The sequence below is a fragment of the Poecilia latipinna genome, unplaced genomic scaffold (assembly GCF_001443285.1).
Source record: "Poecilia latipinna isolate Pla-1442-1.1 unplaced genomic scaffold, P_latipinna-1.0 Scaffold2540, whole genome shotgun sequence".
Classification (NCBI taxonomy): Eukaryota; Metazoa; Chordata; class Actinopteri; order Cyprinodontiformes; family Poeciliidae; genus Poecilia; species Poecilia latipinna.
The window spans coordinates 50,213-71,116 of NW_015115156.1; the positions used below are offsets into that span (position 1 = coordinate 50,213).

At 40.8% G+C, this 20,904-nt stretch overlaps 1 protein-coding gene across 2 annotated transcripts; it reads right to left on the minus strand.

The window, feature by feature from the left end:
• Positions 1-1,123: 1,123 nt before the first annotated feature.
• LOC106938230 (semaphorin-5B-like) lies at positions 1,124-19,247 on the minus strand. 2 transcript variants are annotated; one of them, XM_015020149.1, is made up of 22 exons: positions 19,090-19,247; positions 11,673-11,861; positions 10,995-11,094; positions 10,878-10,923; positions 10,457-10,519; positions 10,269-10,367; positions 9,934-10,147; positions 9,533-9,818; positions 9,254-9,389; positions 8,223-8,430; positions 7,927-8,134; positions 7,443-7,560; positions 7,177-7,361; positions 6,885-7,028; positions 6,641-6,788; positions 6,244-6,469; positions 5,462-5,683; positions 5,006-5,176; positions 4,179-4,328; positions 4,031-4,066; positions 3,412-3,623; positions 1,124-3,215 (listed from the first exon to the last, which is right to left on the minus strand). In XM_015020149.1, the coding sequence occupies exons 2-22, from the start codon at positions 11,815-11,817 to the stop codon at positions 3,054-3,056; spliced, it is 3,279 nt and encodes a 1,092-aa protein (XP_014875635.1). In that variant the 5' UTR covers positions 11,818-11,861; positions 19,090-19,247; the 3' UTR covers positions 1,124-3,053. The 2 variants fall into 2 exon arrangements, with proteins under 2 accessions (XP_014875635.1, XP_014875634.1); XM_015020148.1 differs by having other exon boundaries at positions 19,082-19,247.
• Between the last annotated feature and the right edge of the window lie 1,657 nt (positions 19,248-20,904).

Below are 20,904 nucleotides of genomic sequence, written 5' to 3' on the forward strand. Positions count from 1 at the left end.
AAAATTTTTTGCTCATTTTGATTTAGATAAAGGACACAAAAATATTTCTTTTTTTTAGTTAAGGTCAGGTATAGTACAAATAGGTGTTTTGCTACATCAGCAAGAAGTGAACCAAATTTGTCACCAACTTAAAAAGGTACAATTCCTTTTGCTATTTTAAAATATCATATAATTTCTAACATATTCAGAAAAGATATCCGTCAAAGAAACATTGTAATTTGGCACCAGATACCGAGAAAAATGTGTAATTTCAGCTAAAAGTGCAAAAATGTCCAGTTTGAATATCTCTGGTTTTATTAATGACATCTGTGCTTAATGAGTGCCAACGCAGAAATCCTAGGATAAATTCATACTTTAGAAAAATTATATGATAATTGAATGTTACAACCTTAAGTAAGGCACAGTGCACTGAAACCATTTTTACCTCCTTTCAAATGTCTTCTGTATATACTTTAAACCTTCCAGCACTTTAATCTTTTGTGGTAAATCTGCTACTAATGCCTGTTGATGCATATTCTCAACATACCAAGGTAACATACCAATTAAATCTAGAATGCTATTTGTAGCTCTACTGTATTACTTTTCTCATGCTGTAATTTTGGCCTTACTGTACCATCTCTGTTTTTATATTTACATATTTTTTTAACTTTAGTCTGAATATGCATGGATCTATTTACCTTTAATTTGCTGGTGGTACTCCTCAATTTATTTGGGAAATTAAAGGATTTTTCTATTATATTATATTCTGTTTGATATAAAGTTTGAGTGGTCAGTATACTTAGCAAATAATTTACTTAATTTGCTAATTAATCACTTGAAAATGGCCTAAATTCTTTTGTCTTTTCTCTAAAAAACAACAACGAAATTAAGCATTAAAATAAGTTTCACTAAAAAAGCAAAAAAAGAGAAAATCTGAATGGGGGCAAATACTTTTTCAGAACACTGTATACAAAGGATGTAAAACTTTTGTTTAAATTAACATCTGTTTGTGTTTGTTTCTCATGAATCAAACAATGAATGAGCTCTAAGAAATAGCTTCAAATGTTTGAACATTATGCCCAAAAACCTATTAAAAGGCAGCACATAAAAACAATATTTACACACGATAGATTAACTGGATTGCTTTTTTTTATTTATGACTTGATTATATTGATTTGTATCTACTCAGTTTGAGAAACAAAAGCTGAATTGTTTGTAATTTAAGAAAATGTGTGAAAATGTGTGATTCATATATATATATATATATATATATAAAAATCTTGAATGTGTCTGAATTTTACTGTATCATCAAAAGATATTTCTCAGAACCACAGATGGGGAAACTTCCTTAACCAAATAAATATTCTATATACAGTACAGTTTCATTCAGAAGTTTATATATACATTTACTGTAATAAATGTCAATAACTTGGGGTTTATGCGGATTTATTTGACCTGTTGTTTTGCAAATAAGTATAAAACCTTCAACTGCAACAGTATTTAAAATCTTTTCAATTTACTACAGATTTTACCATTAACATTTGGTCTCCTTTAGCAAGCTGCAGACAAACTGCTTTTGCTTGTGTATAAATTTAAGCCTGTAAGTTTGATTCTGTGTGGATTAAAAACACAATAAATTCAAACCTTATTAAGGATATTTGTTGCGTAACCCCTCTATTCTGGAAGGACATGTTAAATCCATTTTTTAAAACCTTGAATCAAAGAAGTATGTAAACTTCTGACCAGAATTGGAAATACCTCAGATGTAACTTGGTTGAATTTTATGTTCACATCCCCGAATATTCAACCACTGAACACCTGGGAGATAATTTATACATTCTGCTGATATAAACAACATTTAAGTTTTCCATTTCGTCGTCTTTTCATTGTAGTTTTGACACAAAAATTAAAGCAAGTGAGCCACAGATCCGCACGTCAAAGCAGAAATCCATTCAGAGCGCATGTCTGTTACCATGTGTTATACCTTGTGAACCAGTCTGTAGCTCAGCAGGGTGTAAGAAATCCTTATGGTTCTTACTACGATGTAGTCAGTCCCCTCGTGTTGGAGAGTTGAAACCTCTCTGTCACTCCGACAGAACATCAGTGCAGAACGTCAGGAGCCATTTTTAGATTTCAGAGAGTTCATAAAACAACACATCCCGCTTGAAGAGTTCAAGGCTGCAACATTTTCTGTTTTGATTCCCGTGAGCCTTTGGCAGTGACGTCTGGGTGGCTCATGGGTCAGCCTGACCAAAGGCAGCTCTTTGTTTATGATTGACATGGTGTCTGAGATCTGTAGAAGGTCTTCTTCTTCTTCTTCTTTCTGTGGGTGCATCTCTACGAATTTGGATATCAAAACGTTTGCTTCAGGAATTCCATTCAAAAAGTGAAACTCATATTTTATGTAGACTTAAACATTTCTGTATATTTTTTTTTAAAATACATAAATGTCACCCAACTGAGAAGTATTCCCACATACTATTTGGTCAGGGCTCCTTTTGCATGAATTACAACATCAGTGCAGTTTAAACTGCTGAGGTGTCCAGGAAGCCCAGACTGCTTTAATAGAACTCACAATGTTCTCATGACTGCCATTTATTATGCCTTTTTTTTAATTGAACATTTTCCTTCCACTCAACTTTCCAATAATATGTGGTGAAATATGTAGCAAATAGGCAGCCAGATTTCCCTTGTTTCATATCCTTATGAAATAACTGTTTTTATTGGTCTTGCGTAACAATCAAGTTTTCCGAAACTTTTAGGTGTTCATTACATCCAGTATTATCAAATTTAAAAGAAATAAATATTACTGTCTCAGTGGTGCCTCAAGATATCCACTTTTTGAATTGAATTTCTGAAATAAACAACATTTATTTTCAATGATGTTCTTTATAATTCATAACAGTAGATTTTAACTGAAACCTTTTTGGATGTTTGTCCTTAATTAGGACATTTCTGGTGATTGGGGTGAAACTGCACCTTGAATAAAAAAATAAAAAAAATCCAATGGCCAGGAAAATGTTTTTAGCTTTCAGGAAGTTTTTCCGGTTGCATTGGCATGGAAACGGCTCCTCTCAGCTGTGCATGTAGGACCTGCAGGGCGAGTCGGGGTGGAAGTCGTACTTGCTCACACAGGGAGGGTAGTAGGTGGCGGTGAACATGTTGCTGGACGCCATCGGGGAGGAGAAGTGGTTGCACGACTCGTCGTTCACATGGAGGTTGTTCTTGTTTAGCGTCTGCAGTATAAAGAGAGCGTTTAAAAAACATTCCCTAAATGAACATATAGGATACATAACACATTAAGACTTAATCTAAAGAAATTCAAGAACAGTAATAGACATTTGTCGGACACAAAAAGTGACAAAAGCTCCAAAGCAGAATGAATCTGTGAGTGGGGGGGAAATCCTAATCGCATCACAGCAGCAGGCCCACCTTGAACTCCATGGGGATGTACTTCTCGTTCTTTGGCGCGACATTGCCCTGCTTGTTATACGTCAGGTGGTTGGGTGTGCTGGGGTGGATGGCGGCGGACTCTGCCGACGGCTGGTTCAGGTGGTGGCAGTACGAGTACGCCAACCCCGAGAGGAGAGCTGCAGCAAAGAAGCTGGCTAGGCCCACTGCCACCAACTGGAACAAGGTGAAAGCTGGAAACGAAACGTGTAGCCCAGTGCGGGTGAAATCTCATGTTTCGTTTCAAAGCTATTTAGATAATATATAGATTAGGATGTGTAAAAATGTGGAATGACACAAGAAATAAGTACAGAAGACATGGAAGCAAAGAAGTTGCCGAAATGTATGGAAGGTTAAGAAAATTAATTAAATCTGATTGTATTTAAATACAGAAAGCAACTCTTTTCTACTAAGTATAAAAGAAATATCAGTGAGCCTGTTCACTTCTTATTTCCTATCTCATTTCATTTTATCACATAGAATTTTTTTTTTGTTTTTTTTTTGTTTTTTTTTTATACAGGCATCTCTTTCAAATTATATGTCAAATATTAAGAAATACGTGACCTTAGAAAAAACAGAGCATTAAAAACAACCAACTTGCCTCCACAGCTCTGGTTCTCCTGCCCAGGTAAAATCACTGAAAACAGACAGAGTTAAAGCAAGAAACACTTTGAAACACATTGATTGGGTTTCTGCAGAAATGTGTGCCCTCTTTCTAAAGCAGTGTCCTGATAGAAACACCTGCATACCTGGGACCTCATGTGGCTGACATGGCCTGGACTGAGTCAGGTTTCCCTGGCAGAGGCCGGCCTCAGCCTCCTGCTCCTCCCCACAGCGCCGGCTGCGATGCTGCACACCCTCGTCGTCACACTCGCCCCAGTCCGTCCATTCACCCCAACCTGCAACGCAGAGTTTTGAAACAATAAAAATCCTCCTTTTATTTTGCACAAAATACAGTGCTAGATCTGTTTTTCCCCTCTCTGTGTTTGTCCAGGCTCACACACCCAAATTATTTTCCTTCTCACTGCAAATATTGATCTGTTAGTGGTGAATTTCCCAGCAGTGTTCATTATATCCTTTGATGACATGCTGAAAAATGTGAAAAACCTTAGGTAATTTAAGGTCATATTAATTCCTCAATGGCAGTTCCAGTTTTAATTGAATGAAAAGATAAATGGAGGTACTTATAGGGAAGAACTAATGTGCAAATAATTTTAAGAAATAATAAACTGACAAAACAAAGATGATAAATTACTTGCTTTTATTTGACCTGGCAATGCAGATGAATTTTATGAATTTTATATGTGCAGCTTCACTGAGGAACCTAATCAATTTGAAAGAAATTAATTTGCTAAAGTTTTTTAAAGGATTCACAGCCTTTCAGTTGACTTATATCCCTTCATCGTTTTCACATTCTGACATGTAAAAACAAACTTCAGTGCATCTTATCTGAAAAGTGTGGCGTGCATTTGTTTTCAACCTCTTTGATTCAGTATGTTGTCGAACCACGTTCGTCTTGAATTCCGGCTGCAGGATCATTGAGGTACATCTTTTGCGTTGCGTATGCAGCGGATACCTTCACAGGGGTGTATGTTACAGAGGGCCTCCTCTGTGTGCAGGCCGATGCAGATGTCCCCTCCGTTTGCAGGGGCCGGGCTGCTGCACGTCCGAGTTCGCTGGTAGTGGCCCCCTCCACAGCTGGATGAACACTGGGTCCAGGCAGACCAGCATGACCAGGCTCCACTCACTGCAAAGCATGCGTATGGAAAAGTGGGGTAACAGCTATCGATCATTTTAGGAATCGAATATTCCGTCGATTAATCGGATAAAGAAAATTCTGCAGATTTCTCATTCAACCGCTTTGCCTTTTTTCATATAATATTTAAAAACACTTTCTGTTGTTAAAAAAGAAAGTAAACATTTTATTGCCTAAAATTCAATAATATAGCATTTCTTTAGTGAATTTGAACTTGAGGCATTTTGGCTAAAACATATAGTAAACTAGTGAACAGTGACTGAACTGCGGTGTTACCTGGGCAGGGGTGAGCGTTACAGTCCTGATACTCCACTGGAGATCCAGCACAAGCCGCCAGGTTGGCCCTTCCTTCTGACGTGGAGCAGCTGCGTTTTCTGGTCCGGAAACCTCTGGAACACTGCTGGGAGCAGCTGGACCACATTTCCCATGGTCCCCATCGGGCACCTTGGGGCTGGGACGTAGTTCTGCCACTAGTCCGGACCAGCTCTTCAACCAGAGCTGCAAATCCGGGGAAAGTACTTTTACTTTCATTCAATTGAATTCCTGAGCTCTAAATGCAACAAAACAAGTTCAATTCTGGTTATGAGCAGCGTCCAAACATCATAGGAGTTCAGAAAATTGAAATGGTCCATGAGTTCAAATAAAGGGCCAGTGTTTTCCCTGGCAGACTCGGCAGACAGAGTGTTATGAAACATTAATTAATGAGGTGCAATATGGGTCAAACTGAAAGCACGAACAGACACCCACAATTGCAAATTATTTACATATGAATCCAAAGCCTTCAGGGTTTCAAATTTGAATTCACTTCTTTATTGCAGCCAAAGTAAAAACAACAACAACAAAAAAACGGATTAGGCAATGTAAAAATGAAGAAAGAAAAGGAAATAAAGAAAAAGGGAAAAGTCTCGATATACAAATATGTCTTCATAATTGATCTATTTCTACACTTTTCCAGACCTGGAAAAGTGTAGAAATAAAGGACTGTGACCTAACAATCAGGACGAAATGTGCTTTTACTGCTTCATCAGCATCGTTGTGCCGTCTTGTCCGGTACTCACAGTCAGTCTGGCAAGCTCCGGAGCCGTCATGTGGGCAGAAGCGGGTCTCCAGCTTCTTCTTGCCCAGCTGGAGCTGCTGGAGGTCGTGAAGTGGCGCCCGGCAGGTGTACCTGAATCTCTGCTCCTGGCGGGACCCGTCGTGGCTGACGTTGACCGGCATCCATGGTGTCCAGGGGGTGTTGCGGCGCACCTCAGGGCAGCTCTCCAGGTTGCAGACTTTGTACTCCTGGAAATCGGTATAAAGGAATCTCAGAAGTATTTAGTTACACTTCACACGCCCCACACAAAGCTAACATAAAAGAAACAGCATTTTTCAAAAGATTTTTTTTAAGTATTTATAGATTTTCTACAGATTTCTTCTCACAAACTTTTGATTTTATTCAAAGCACGCATGTACCATTGCACATCCAGGGCAGGTGTTCCCATTCTCACAGGTTCTAGTCCTGGACTGGACCCCTCCGCCGCATTCGGCGCTGCAGTGAGCCCAGGGACCCCAGGCTGTCCACAACACAGGCAGGGGACACAGCTTTTTCTCATTGCACAGTCTGCAAAAAAAAAATAAAAAAATCACAAAAACGTGCCGTGTCTTCACTGTCAGTGCTGACACGTTTGTAGCAGCCGCAGCAGGGCGTGTTCCTCACCTCTCCTCCCGACCCTGACCGACGCATATTCGACCCCCGTGGCGTGGCGAGGGGTTGTTGCAAGACCGCTGCCTCACTTCAAATCCGATGCCACAGCTGCTGCTACATTGACCCCAGGAAGACCATGGAGTCCAGCCACCATTTCTAGGTGAAGATTGGGTTAATGTAAGTATTTTCGGATTTATTGGAGTTGATCTTGTGGGCTATCTTGGTTAAATCCTGAGGTTGTTTTAATGGATATTTAGAAATTGTTGTTGAAGTCCAAAAAAATCTCCATGAAAATCAACTTTACCTGGAGCAGTTCGCCACTTGGATGGTTGGACCTTTGCATTTGACCCCTCCACATCTGGCCACCGGGCCATCACACGAGCGGGACCGACACTTGCAGCTGCTGAAAGTGCCCTCGCCATCGTCATGGTTACAAGGCTGCCACAGTGCCCAGGGACCGAACCCACCGTCTTGCGTCAGGTTCCTCATCTCCAAGGGAGTCACATGAGCCTTAGTCACTATCATCCAGGAATGTACAGGGTTACTGTAATATCTAGAACTTGTTCTTACTGGGCATTCGGTGATGTTTTGGATCCAATGGTTCATGTTGGAGCTTCCTTCAATGGTGGTGCAGAGTTTCTGCTCTAGATCCCATCCACAGTAAGGGTCCCGAGCCTCCAAGCAGCTCCTAATGCGGAAGGAAGCCTTGTCTTTGTTTTGTGGTTTGCAGAAGCATTCTCTTTAAATCTGAGAACTTAAGCGATTAAATTCTGGTGTAAATTGATATCTCAGTACACCATTACACAATGCAGATAGTCCTACAATGGATTTGTTTAGCTCAAAGCATGTTGATGAAGGTGGTCTAGCCCCAAATCTAATTGAAATTTCATTGTCAGTCAGTTTGCAGATGTCTTCAGCTGGTAACACTTTTCCAAGATACTCTACAACCTGGTAAAGCAGATTCTCATTCAGAAGGCAGGTGGTCAGTGTAACGAGTAACTAAGTTCTAAAACTAGCATATTTTAAATTTATTTTCTTAACATCAGCTTTGTACCGTTCGGCTGGATAACTTGAGCAGCGTTCTAACGGGATCTTCACCAGTCTGTCATCGAGTCCCACAAACAGCGACCTGTCCTTCTGTAGGATTTTCAGACTCTTTATTGTTCCCCTCTGCCCCTCTGGGAGGATCCGGAGCTCTTCAAGGTAGCAGCCATGAAGGCTTTTGTTGGTTGTGGCCAGAACCTTCAGGATGCTGCCATACTCTGATTGGATGAGGCCACATCAAATTTAAAGTGAGAAATCTAGAGAATTATCACATATTTTACTGAGGAATAAATCTCCCTTTGTCACCTGTGCCAATATACATGACGTGGTAGAGAGTGCTCTGGCCTTGCACAATGTCCACCACCAGCTTGGAGAAGCGGACATTGTCCTGGGTGAGAAAGGGGTCGGTGGTGATCGGCTGGACGACGTCGCTCATGAGGAAGAGCCGCTGTGCGTCCTGAAGACTACGCTCCGTTAGGTTCCCGCCGGGGCCGTCTTCCTCCAGTGTGCCGCACTGAAGACCAGTAATATGCAAACAGGTCAAAGAACACTTTCTCCTTCCACTCAACCTTACCATTTGTAAAGTTAAGTCTTATTATATTTCGCTCCATGTGTAATGAGTCTATATAATATTTGATCTTCCCTTTCTGGAATGAATATTGAACTTTTTCAGAATATTAACATTTTTGAGCTGTACTTGTAAATACAAGAGTTCATCATGAATTCACAACAAACATTTCCGCAAAGGTGTGTATAAAACTAAAGACCAAAGAGATGTCTTTTTTTTCCTCTTCTGTAAAAGATGATGTTGCTATCTGTTTTTTAAGACTTTGGGAAACTGTTACATTTCTATTTTTTCTGAAATATTTTACTTTTATGATTTACTGCTTTGATAATTTCAACAATTATGAAATACCAGCGAAGGTAAAGCTGTTTGTCTGACCATTGACCATTGTTTTAGTTGCTCCTAGCTGAGGCTTTGTATGTACAAGCTAACTGGTTGTGATTGGTTGTTTTCTGTGACTGGTTGAATATGTCACTTTCAGAAACACTCACTGTTTTCTTTAACTGTACACCAAAAAAAGTCAGCAGTTTTATCCCTGTAATCCCATGCTTATCACAAGTAATCTATGTTTTTTGTCCATGAGCTGAGTGTATGTGTTGCTTTTTAGTCAAACATATTCATGAGGATTCAGGTATTAACATGTGGACAAAATGACAGGAATTCCTACAATTGTTTACGAGGAATAATTAGTTTAGTAGGAATAAGGAGGATGAAGCAAACAGACATTTGGATTCAACATGAAATAGATTATCTTTGGCTTTGTGGATTATACCTGGAAATTGGGAATAGGGTTTGGAGTAGAGAGCCAGGCAGTGCGGGGGTTCTCCTGGAAGCGAAAGGGTCCATTGAAAGCCAAAGTGATGGAGCTCAGATTGAAGGCACAAACAGCAGAAGCTGATATGCTGTTCCTAAAGGAAACAGGGAAGTGTTAATTATGGTCTTATCTGAGCAGCTTGACAAGAAAGAGAAGGTAAAGAGTCAAGATGTGAGTCCAAAATTCACAGACTCAAAGTAAAACATGTAGAAAAAAAAAAAAAAGAATAATCCTCACACATTTGTGGTAAAGATGCCATAAATGATGTCTTGCTCCGGCAAGTGGAAGGTGCTCTGCAGCTCGTTGAAGTAGAAGGGGATTTCACCTGAGCGTGAGCAGTTCAGGCGAGCCTTCATGAAGGTGGTCCAGGTGTCTTCCAGCAAGAAGCGTCCCCCAACGTCGTTCTTACAGACCCGCGCCACCCGAGAGAACACCATCTTCCCACAGTCGTTTTCCACGGCAGTCTCTCTCAGGAAGAAGTAGGCAAACCGGCCGATTTCGTAGGCCGACACGAAATGAGGCTCTGGTAAAAAATCAAACAACAAAAAAAAAAACGAACAAAGCTGGTAAATGAACAAGAGTCATCTAGTTGCAGCTTGATAGAGAGTATTGTCAAATGCATGTGGTTCTGTTCTAACCATTGAGCCATTTGGAGTTGTACTGGGCGGTCCGAAGGGGTGGCATGTTTCCCAGGCTTCTGTAGATGACCGGGTCGCGTCCGGAGAAATCGATCACCGTGGCGGCGTACAGTTCCCCGCTGTGCGTCACCATGGCAGTGGAGTTGTGGCGGGGGTCATAGGGACAGCGGGCGACACCGTTCACCGTGTCCAAAACTTGACTGATGTTGGAAATCTAACAGAATGGAATAAATATTTCTATAAATATACAAACAAAAATATACAAACAAAAAAAAAAAAACCTAGATATCAAATGAAATATGGGAAACTGTTCAGAAAAGGCCGTGAGTACCAACCTGCCTAGATACACAGACGGGTGTGAAAGCATTTGTTCCACATGTGAAGAGCATTCTCCCATTGGTAAGCAAAACCCGGATGTAGTTTTGACATTCGTCCTGCATGTCATAGGAGAGTAAAAAGTTTGTAATGTTTGAGTTTCTTTGAATGAAAATGATCGACTTGGCCAGATTTTGTAACATATCACCTCAGATTTCCCCTTGCTTTGACACGAGCGCTTTGTGTCTTCATCAGGAGACCATTCGGTTGCCTGAGTAAAAAAAAAAAAAACAGACAATTTTGAGTATGTGTATTATAAGTGCTGGCTGCAGTGTATGGAGCAGTTTTAGCAGTTAAGATTTTAAATATTCAATAGCACGACTATGAATGATGGGTGGACAGTAGAGCAGGCAAGCCTTAATTAGAGGCTTTTTTAAATTTTAAAAGTGAATTCATGTACAAAAAATCCATGTTGGAATTTCTTTCTCAGATTTTCTATGAGTTTCTATAGTCTTTTCTGTCCTAATGTAGATCCTCATCTTAACCCAGAGATTTCTAAATTTGGTATATCCCATGGAATAAAACCTAAAAGGTTAAAACAGAGGAATTATTCTGCACCTCCAGCTTACCTGTATGAGGGAGGTGTTGCTTAAACTCAGCCGGAAGAGGAAGTTTCTGGAAAATGAAACTTCTGATTAGAAAACAGCTTGCAAACAGTGGGGAAGCTGTGTAACGGTTGTACTGACCGTGCCCCTACGATGAGCTGGTTCCTGCTCATATCCATGGCCAGCTGGGAGAAATCCTTCACTCCTGGATAGGAGAACTCAAACATCCTCTTCCTCAAATCTGGAAATCGGAAGACATATCTCAGATGTAAAGACTGACATGTTTAAGTAAAAAGAAATATATCAAAATATAAAATAATTGAAAGGAGTTTTGGGGGATTTTTTTTTTTTCAGGAGAGAAAGATTATCCAATTTGATTCTCAGTTTCCCTTTATTCCAAAAATAAAAACAGCCCCTTATTATCATTTATTAAACTCAACTCTTGATTTCTGTGAAAGCTTTTTATGAGATCGTGTCCATCAGTTGCGGAACTGCTCTGATAGAGTTTCCAGTTTTCAGGAGAGTTGATCGCATAATGCTTTAGTGAACTTGGCTGCGAAGCAACCAAATGCGGAGTCCAAGCACACGCTCGCATTCACAACACTAATCCTGCAGCTCAGACAGGAAAGTCATTTGTTTTCCAGACACAGACTTGGTCTAAGTCCTCGGACTTTGACCTCTGCGGTGCCAAGACATGCGAGACATTCAGATTGTGCTGCTTTAACGCATATGCATCAATGCCTTGCAGAAAAGCGCACAATGCATTTCGTCAGCTAATCTAAGCTTGAGGACTTTTAATGAGTAAATGGAAGAACTTGCCTTGATAGGAAACAATGGGATGCTCCTTCCTGCTGCAATCTGCAAGACTGACGTTCTGGCGCTGGGACAGACTCACAGACCAACCAATGACCAGCATGAGTCCACAAGGGGAGAGGGTCCATGCCCTCCACCCTGTCGTTACCATAGTTACAACCACATTCAGTCCCAATTCAGGTCTGCAAGAATCACCTGCCAAAGATGAAAATGAAGAATTAAAACTAAAATGTAGATGGTAAAATAATAAAAAAAAAAAACATCTATCATGAAGCAGCTTACAGGATTTTTTTTCTGCTCCATTCGGCATTCGTCTAAATCAGCCCTGAGTCCCCATGCTGCCTCTGTTTGTCTGCTCCGACAGCCCGGCCTCTCACTGTCAGCAGGACACAGTCACGGCCAATTCACCTCAAAAGGGCCAGAACCGCCAATCTCTTTAAAGCCGCCTCTAAAAACCGAAGGTGCCATTTCTGACTGAGGGCCTCCTCTGAAAGATTCGTCTGGGCTCACAGCCAAACAGGGGGCGTGAACTCTTATCAAAATCCATTTATGCGCATCAAATCTGCTCACTGATGATGACTTAAGGCTCACAAGGGGACTGGTTTGTATCAGTCGTGCCTGTTGGGGCCGACAAACAGCTTTAGGAGTTTTAAAGCTGCGGTAAACCGGCGAGGCCGAATATTTTACATGGATGTTTGCTTGTGTGCTTCTGGAAGAATAGTTTAGGATGCAGAAGTTTATCCAAAGAAATCATAACATCTATGTAGATGTGTAGACATGATAGAAATTTCTGAAGAAAGTGCACATCTTCAACAAACAGAAATTGTAATGGCTCTAAATTGCATCATTTCACATGTAAAGTACAAATAAAGCTGACACATTTACACAAATTAAATCTGAGAAAATGCAACAAAAACAACAATTGACACCAGAAAAAAACGCCTGACGATTAAATATCGAATTAAAATTGATTGATTTTAGAGTTAGAAAACAGGAATGCAGCTACCAATAACTTTGAAGAAGTTTGAATTAATTTGAGTTAACAACATTTAATTTCCCTTTCGGACCAGTAAAGTACTGTTTCAATTTTAATTTCAATTTCACATGACAGAAGATAAATTAAGCAAAGACCAGTCATAGAGGAAAACATGAGAGACTAAACAAGCACAGCAAACACCCTAAACATTGAGACCAGAAGTATCTTATAATCGTTCAGAGTATTGAACTGTCCTAGTTGTATTTAAATTTGTGGTGACGCTTGTGATATAAAGGCAGCAGAAATGGCTTGCAACATGCTGTCAGTTTTCATCTTTAGTTTGCCACCAGCCGTGGGAACGAAGGCAGTGAAGATCTGTCCGTCTATTGCTCGCTGCGAGAACTGCATGTGTGTGTGGAGGCAGAGGCTTTTGAACCTGCTGGTTCTTACATTGTTGCTCAATGAAGTGGGGAGGGAAATGCAGATTCCACCGCTGGCCTCGCTTTTGTGCTGCGGCTTTGCAAATGAGGCAGTGCACGGCCCAGCAACAGAGAGGCCTGATGTTCTGGGATTTGTCTGTTTGGGAACAATGCAGGTGTCACACCGATTCTCCCCGGCTGCACAGAAACATACTCATACAGACAATCAGTCTGTGTCTGGTGAAAGTAAATGACTGGTCGACACATTTTTCATGTAAAAATCGTAGACTTTTGAGGACTCAACTCTGTGGAAATTTTGGTATCAATGTTAGAATGAGGCTTTGAATTTGGAGTTTGGATAAACCAGAAATGAGGAAGGATTGGATGAAAGAGGAAATGAAGGACACAAGAAAGGAAAGAAATGGAGGAAGAGGTAAGTGACTAAGGACCTTTTTATGAGCCAGAAAAAAAAGAAAGGCACAGGGAAGGACTGAACAAAAAATACAGAAAGAAATGATTCAAGGAAGGATGTTAAGGAAAGAAGGACAGAAAGGATAAAGGAAGGAATTAAAGAATGACATGAAAAAGAAAGACAGAGGGACACAAGGTGCAAAGGAAAGAGCACAATAAAATAAATACATGAAGAATGAACCAAAACAAGTAGGGAAACCATGAATTAAAATTGCATGAGACTTCTGCTGTCCATTCTTGCAGAAACTCTGTGTTGATGTCCGTCTTGGGCAACGGTGGCTGGAGCCTCTTGGTTGTCCAGAACCCTTCTCGACTCCAACAATCATTCTCACATTTTGAAGTTCTTGGTGATCTGGAAAGCTGTTTGTAATGCTAATATGTCTACCAGCAACTTTTTAGGCTATTGTGAAACAAAAATGCAGCGTCCAAAACAAAACAGTGATATCACTGTCAAAAGTTGGTGCTATGACGGTCCATCCGACATGGCCCAGCTGATCAGACTGCATTGTGCATATTTGGAGTAAAAAAACACATTTTGCTGCCAGCCCTGAATCATCCTTGAGCTATTTTGGATTGAACACGCAGCCAGAGTCGAGGTGAAATAGGAAGTACTGCAGGAGAAATTCAGGCTCGGTGCTGTTTCCAAAACCCACCGGCCTGTCAGAGGATTTATTTATGATGCCGCCCGTGTTGGAAAAACACCACAAAGCCATACCAGCTTGTGTGGAGATTAGAAATACAGACTCTTCAATTCATGTGACCTGTTTTATGTTTGCATTGAGGAGAGGGAAAAAAAATCCCACAGGACCTCAAAGTAAAACATGTGACCTCCTCGTACAAGAAACCATGCCATGGTCTTAACTGAGGAACCAGCTGCTGTAAGGTACAGTAAATAACACAGTGAAAGACAGCTCTATGTTTCGGCATCTAATACGGCTCTGTATGCGTGCTGTTTTACTCACTCGGGACTAATCTCGCTTCTTAAATACCTGGATTTCCACGGGGAGAGATTAAAACTCAAGTCACACAGAGCAAAACCCAGATTAAGCAGTAATGTCAGCACTCACTGCTTTGATAAAATCAATGCTCAGCAGACCAAAACAATCGACAGTCGTAGAACTTTACACTGACTGAGAACAAGCTTAACTGGATTGTGAAATACACACTGTTGACCAAAACTAATGTGGAGTGCAGGTCATTAGGCTGAGGTCTGTTGTCCATCATCTCCTCTGATGTTAACAGTTTCCTACACCAGAAACAGCTCTGCTTGCTTCCTCTTTAAACCCAATGCCTATATATGGGCAATCCCTTTGTTCTTGCACTTCACTGTAACATTTGTTACTGACACATGATTTGGATAAGTTCTTTAAATACTCACCTCTCTTTGGAGAAAAGACTCAACCCTTTCATCAACTTTAGAGGTTGATGTCTTTACGTTGTAAATTAAATACTTGGATCAATATTTTAACTTTAATTTACATTACAAGAAAAAGCATTGATCTGGGAGGATGTGCATGTGTGCAACGTAAAACCTGGTTTTGCTGAGCAGTAACACAGAGTCACTCTAGAGTCTGATAAATCACAAAGAAGTTCACATTTCCAGACCTCCAGGCTTCAAAAGGACTTGTACTTTTGAAGTTTGCTAGATAAGTCCAGCTGTGGAAATACCGGAAAATAGTGGCAATCCCTTTATGCTCATCGAGGTGAAATAGGAATTACTGATGTAGCAGTAGTTACTGCTACATCAGTAATTAAAATTTGTCCGGCCATGAAAATTTGGTGCTATTGTAAATGGCTCACGTAATCATTTCTCTTTGCATCAAAGCAAAGACAGACTGACTTTGGTGAATTTGTCTTGTTATTTTTTTGTATATTGCCAATTCTCACCAGATGGGGGTGCGGGGGGATTTCACATCAACAACCAACAATTTCAAGCAATTTTCTATATCTTTCTCATAGTTTACTGTACGGAAACCTGGCTCCCAGGTTTATATACCATGCACGAGAAGGCGGTCGCTTAGTGTATTTTTCTTTTATTATTTGGGTTTGTTTTTTTTTTATGTTGGGGAGTCCATGATTTGATGGAAGTGGCAAGGAGCAAAACGGTAAGCCATAGGTGTGAATTGAGTGTTCATATTGATCCGGAGCGACTCTTGTGTTTTGGAGCCTCGGTCTCATCTACTCACAAGAACTTTCTATTCAAGCACCCTTGCCTTTGTCTTCAGAAGAAACTGTAGCAGAGAACATTTCACTCTTCTCATGAGCCAAAAGGATGGCCCTCCCTCATTGCATCTCACTTGAATACCTTCAGCCCACTGCTTGATTATGAATGAAGGCGGGGAGAGTAAGGCATGGATGAACCTCTTTTGTGACTAGATGACAAGCTTCAATACATCAAACAAGCACCTACTGATGCAAAGTCGGCGCTATTCTTCTTTTTTTCTTTTTCTGTTTTTCCTCAGGATGAATTAGGCCTCTTCCCTCATTTCTTGCAGAACCGCCATTAAAGATAATCATATATGTCGCATGATGCCCACAAAAGACGGACCAATTTTCAGACGGACAATCGCGGGGTCTAGAAAACGAGCCTGCTGAGACGCTGGGAGAACACGCTGAGGCGTGCTTCAATCAAATCCAAATGCTTCTCATTGTGGAGATGTATGACAGGGAAATTAATTACAAGTAATTATTTGTTCATTCAGCTGCCCTGTAATTTGTTCCCTGCAAGCATCGAAAATAAAAGCTGGGGGTCCCGCATCTGACCCTCGTATATCAGACTCTTGTTGAAACCAACCGAGTACTTGGACTCAGTCCAGATATCTTGAAAGGAAACAGTGAATCAACCCACTCCTCCTTACTACCAGAAAACCTGGGATTCCTGCTCCAGATTCCTCCTCAATCTGAAAAAAAAAAAAAAAGATTCACAAGAAATCCTAAAAGCAGATTCCTGAAATTCTTTCAAAGCAAGCAACCCCGCAACCGTAACCAGCAGTAGTATTGATCACCACTGGAGTCGTTTTGTGGAGATTTTCGAATTAGCGCAAACGGATATTGAGAGGGCACCCGAAGCCTCTCCATCAAAATATTCAGAGAGGACCATTTCCGAGGCAGTGTTCTCAGCTCCTTCCTAGTGGGGTGAATGGCCTCTCTGTGCAACCTGCCAACTTTCTGCCAATGGCTGCTCTCTTTTACAAGTGAATAGACTGAGTTTAGCCACAGTTAAAAAGACACACTAACATGCCATGGCTGCCCCAACAATGGATGCTCGGGTTGTGTGCCAAACCTAATGATGGCGGCTTGGCCCCGGCGAGAGGAGGTAAAGAGGAGGAATCCTAAAGAGGCGCACAGCTGCACGGATCATCTCGTCTCTGCTCCTGCTGCCTTATCAGTGAACGCCTTTCCTTTTGCTTTTCTGGAAGAAACGGTCCAGCCAGGGTGGTTGAAGAAGTGTCTCACAACTTTGTGGGAATACATCTTGGAGAAAATCTCTACAAGTTTCGTGCATGATTCCCAGAACATCTTAAAACGTCTTGTTTTAGAAAAAAAAAAAAGTTCAAAGTCTTTGCAGTAACTTTGCAATAATCTGTCACATCACTGTAGAGGGATTTTGGCAGAATTATTTATGTTCAGTCACATTTTTGTTCAATCACTTTGGAGCATGAAATTAGTCTATTTTAACAGGTGTTTGTCAACAAAATTGACATCTTTGTGCACAATTTTCTCTCCACTGTCGCCACATGCTTGCTCAGGATGCTGCAGAGTCAGTAATGCTTGGGTTTCCTTGGATAACTTTGTACTAGTTGACATTTAAGTGATCAGCTGGATTGGACTGCATTGCTTAATAATTTGGATTCAAATGAACTTTATGTAATTGGATCATAATATGATTGGATTGCAATGGGGTAAATTTCACTCATTTCGACCTGGAGATGGCAGTTATTTTTTAAATTGGGGATAGTTGCATTTTCTGTCTTCTTTTGAAAAATTAACCTATCTTGTAACAGTATCACCAGCTGGAGTTGCTCAAATATATCCTCGCTAGTTTGTAATCACAGCTGCTTCACATACCGGACTGTCGTCACCAACACCGAGCAGGGACCGACAACATTCAGGAGCGCCAGAAAAAAAGACAGAATAATCCATTCAAAGCCACCTCACATGACCAGTGTTTGGGTCACATGACAGGACATGACAACTGAGCAAACTTCGTCCATTCAGGAGGACCACGGGAAAGCAAACAGGTGGAGGGCTGCTTCCCAACCCCAGAATGAAGAGTTGTGTTTAGTTTGGTGATTTTTATCCTTCTCAGCGCTATGATGTTCAGATGTTTCAGTAGATTTTCTGTTCTATCCAAGTAAAGTAACTAGCTGGATCCTTTCTGGCAACTTTATTTTTCTTTTTCTAAAGCCAACTGAGAGTTTACTTGACTGTGTGTTTGGGATCCTTGTTCCAAAAACACTGAAGTCTTTAGTAATTGTAAGGTTCTGTCATCAAAAATGTTTCAGTGCACTTCTCCTTTCTTCGTTCTTTCATTTAATTTGAACCTGCCAGTACCATGTTCTTAAAAGATAGCCCCAAACTAATGTCCAAAACTCTGGCCTCATCTGACCAGAGTCTGTTCTACTGGTATTTTATTGATTTGACCAGGTGTTTTGCAGCAAAAAGTGGAGTCTTGTGCAGACCAGGCCTCTCTAAAATGTCTGATTCTTGTTTTTTAATCCTCTGCTAAAATCTTGTAGACAGCACCTGGTCATGGCTGGTTGATAGAAAAATACCTACTTTGAATAACTGTTTCATTTAACTGCCTATGAGGAGGAAAATAATCAACTTTCTGGTCTTTATCGCCAATCAAAGCATAGATTTGTTAATCATAGCAATATATTTTTTCCTACTTCATGTTGACAGGTTCTAATATTTCTTCAGTCTGACAGTTATCAGGCCTGGGTCTGGCTAGTGAAATTGATTAACTATTATTAATTAATATGTTAACAAGGGAAACAATAATGTTTTCACATAGGGCAAGTTTGGTAGACCTGCTTTGTAGATCAAACAATTTGAAAACTGCCTTTCACATTTACTTGGTGAAATTCTCTGACAAAGTTAGTTTGATGCTCTGAAACATTTCAATATTTCAAATCTGTTTTGATATCAAGGATCATATTGGAAACGGATAACTTTGTGGACTCTTTCAGGTTGGCGATATTAGCATCACAACAAGAGCTTAGACCTCATTTCATCAACCACATGCCTCCTGCCTCACTTCTCTCACACAACTTTGGCTGAAAGGGAGCAACAGAAACATCCACCACACATCACCTGATGTCTTTAACAAACGGGTATCCATGCTGAATGCAGTGCATGGAGACGGCGATAAGTTGAAGGCAAAGAGCTTGCAGGACATGCGGTCATTCACAACAAAGGAGAATTACACGCACGGACAGAAAAACACAGCATTTGAACCGACACAGCCAGCTTCTCATGGACCACGTGCCTGCTTAGACACTGCATATTTATAATAAAAAAAATAAATAAAAAAAACCCTCACTTACTTGCTCACCATTACATCCAGAGTCTGCAGGAAAAAAACGAGAAGCAGTGCAGATCCCGGTGCCTCACATGGCGGGAGGGAAAGAGAGAGGTATGAAAACCACGAGGGGAAACTCGGTACACATCGACACACAGCCGCACGCTGACCGGAGAGGGAGCAGGGAGGTGGAGGAAGGCAGCAGTGTGTGTGTGTGCGTGTGTGTGTAGGAGAGAGAGATGAAGGGGGCAACAGGGGAGGACTGGGCATTTCTGTTTATGCTCAACAAACTGTAAAGTTTCTCCAAAAACTGAGCAACCAGTTTTAGATTTAGTTGAAGATTTTGTGTTAAAAAAGAACTGAATTCATGAGATTTGCAGAAAACAGATTCTCGTGTAAATCCATACTTCCCATATCCATATATGCATCCATACATAAGATCATTATGTGCAATGTTTTCTAAATGCCAAGAAAGAATGAATGGAGACTGATAATGTCTGATTCGATGTACTTATCAAGATTATTAATCTATAGATGTACAATCTCTGCAGCCGCTGCCTCCTGCTGGAGTAAAATGTCTCTGTTTCAGGCTTTAGTTTCCAGAACAACATATTTATTTTCTTATTCTACATACCAAGCTCTGTATTCAAGAAGCTGAATCCCTGCTTTCATTTCTGAGTTGGCTTTCTTGTGCAGTGCAAACATTACATTTGACCTTTCACCTGCAACAACTATGCTTTTCACCATGTCACTTCAAATTGTCCTCATCAGGCTTTAGACATAGTGAAAACAAACCTCTGCTAAATTAAATGTAGCATGTCACAACTTAGCAATTTGAGGGATGTGACATCGTTTGCAGGGCACTGCATGCTAGATTTGCAATACCGCGTCTTTACGTTGACATATTCGTCAACCCGTCTGTGTCAACAAGCAGAAAATATGACACTTTGTCTGAGACATCGGTCGGGCCTGGCTGCAGAATTGGCTGTCAATCTGATAAGGGGGCAGCGGTGACCTACCATTCAGAAATTAATGACAGCAATAAATCATGTGGCAGGCTCATTTGGCTCAACATGTGCGCAGTAGAGCATGAAAGACAAATAACACTTCCCGGCCTCATCCTCCGCTTTCACAGGGTGGACATCCATCTCTCTCAGCCTCAGCCTCGCCACAGCAGAGTCAGCCCCCCAGCCCTCCACTCCCCCACCTTTGAGGATGAATGGCTCGTTTCTGTGTAAACTTCAGGATGACCTCCTTGGGCTGTGTTTTTACGGCGCGCCTGTCACCACAGAGGCTAAAGGATTACAAGCATGGTGAGGGGTGAGCGAAAGTTGTGCTTTGACCAAAACTTCTCACGTCTTCTCACCCGACAGTTTGTCAGTTAAGCGAGTGAAAGTAATCATGGGCAACCACAGTTGTCTATGAATAGGTGAAATCTGTGAATACTTGAGACCTCCTCTAAAAACACTTGTAATTGCATGTTTTAATAGTTAAACACCAAATATAACTTAATCTGCATTAATATACACAGTGGAAACCATCTCAACACTACCGCAAATGTCTTCCTTACCTCTGCTCTTTAGAATACAACCAATGAAAATGAAATGAAAATGAATGGCAGTGTAAAGTAGCTTTTTACCTAGGGATTTTAGCTTCCAAAGCCACATTTTCTACGAAAAGATCTGCAAATAGGCTAATTTTCAATATGGAGTCACGTTCCACAGCAAAATCCATGATGACTGAGCTGCGTAGCTACAGCAGTAGTTTGTTAAATTATTGCTCAGACTGTAAATAAGGACACGTTCAATGGATTTTATCGTAGCCGTTTCCTGACTTTTAAGAAGCAAC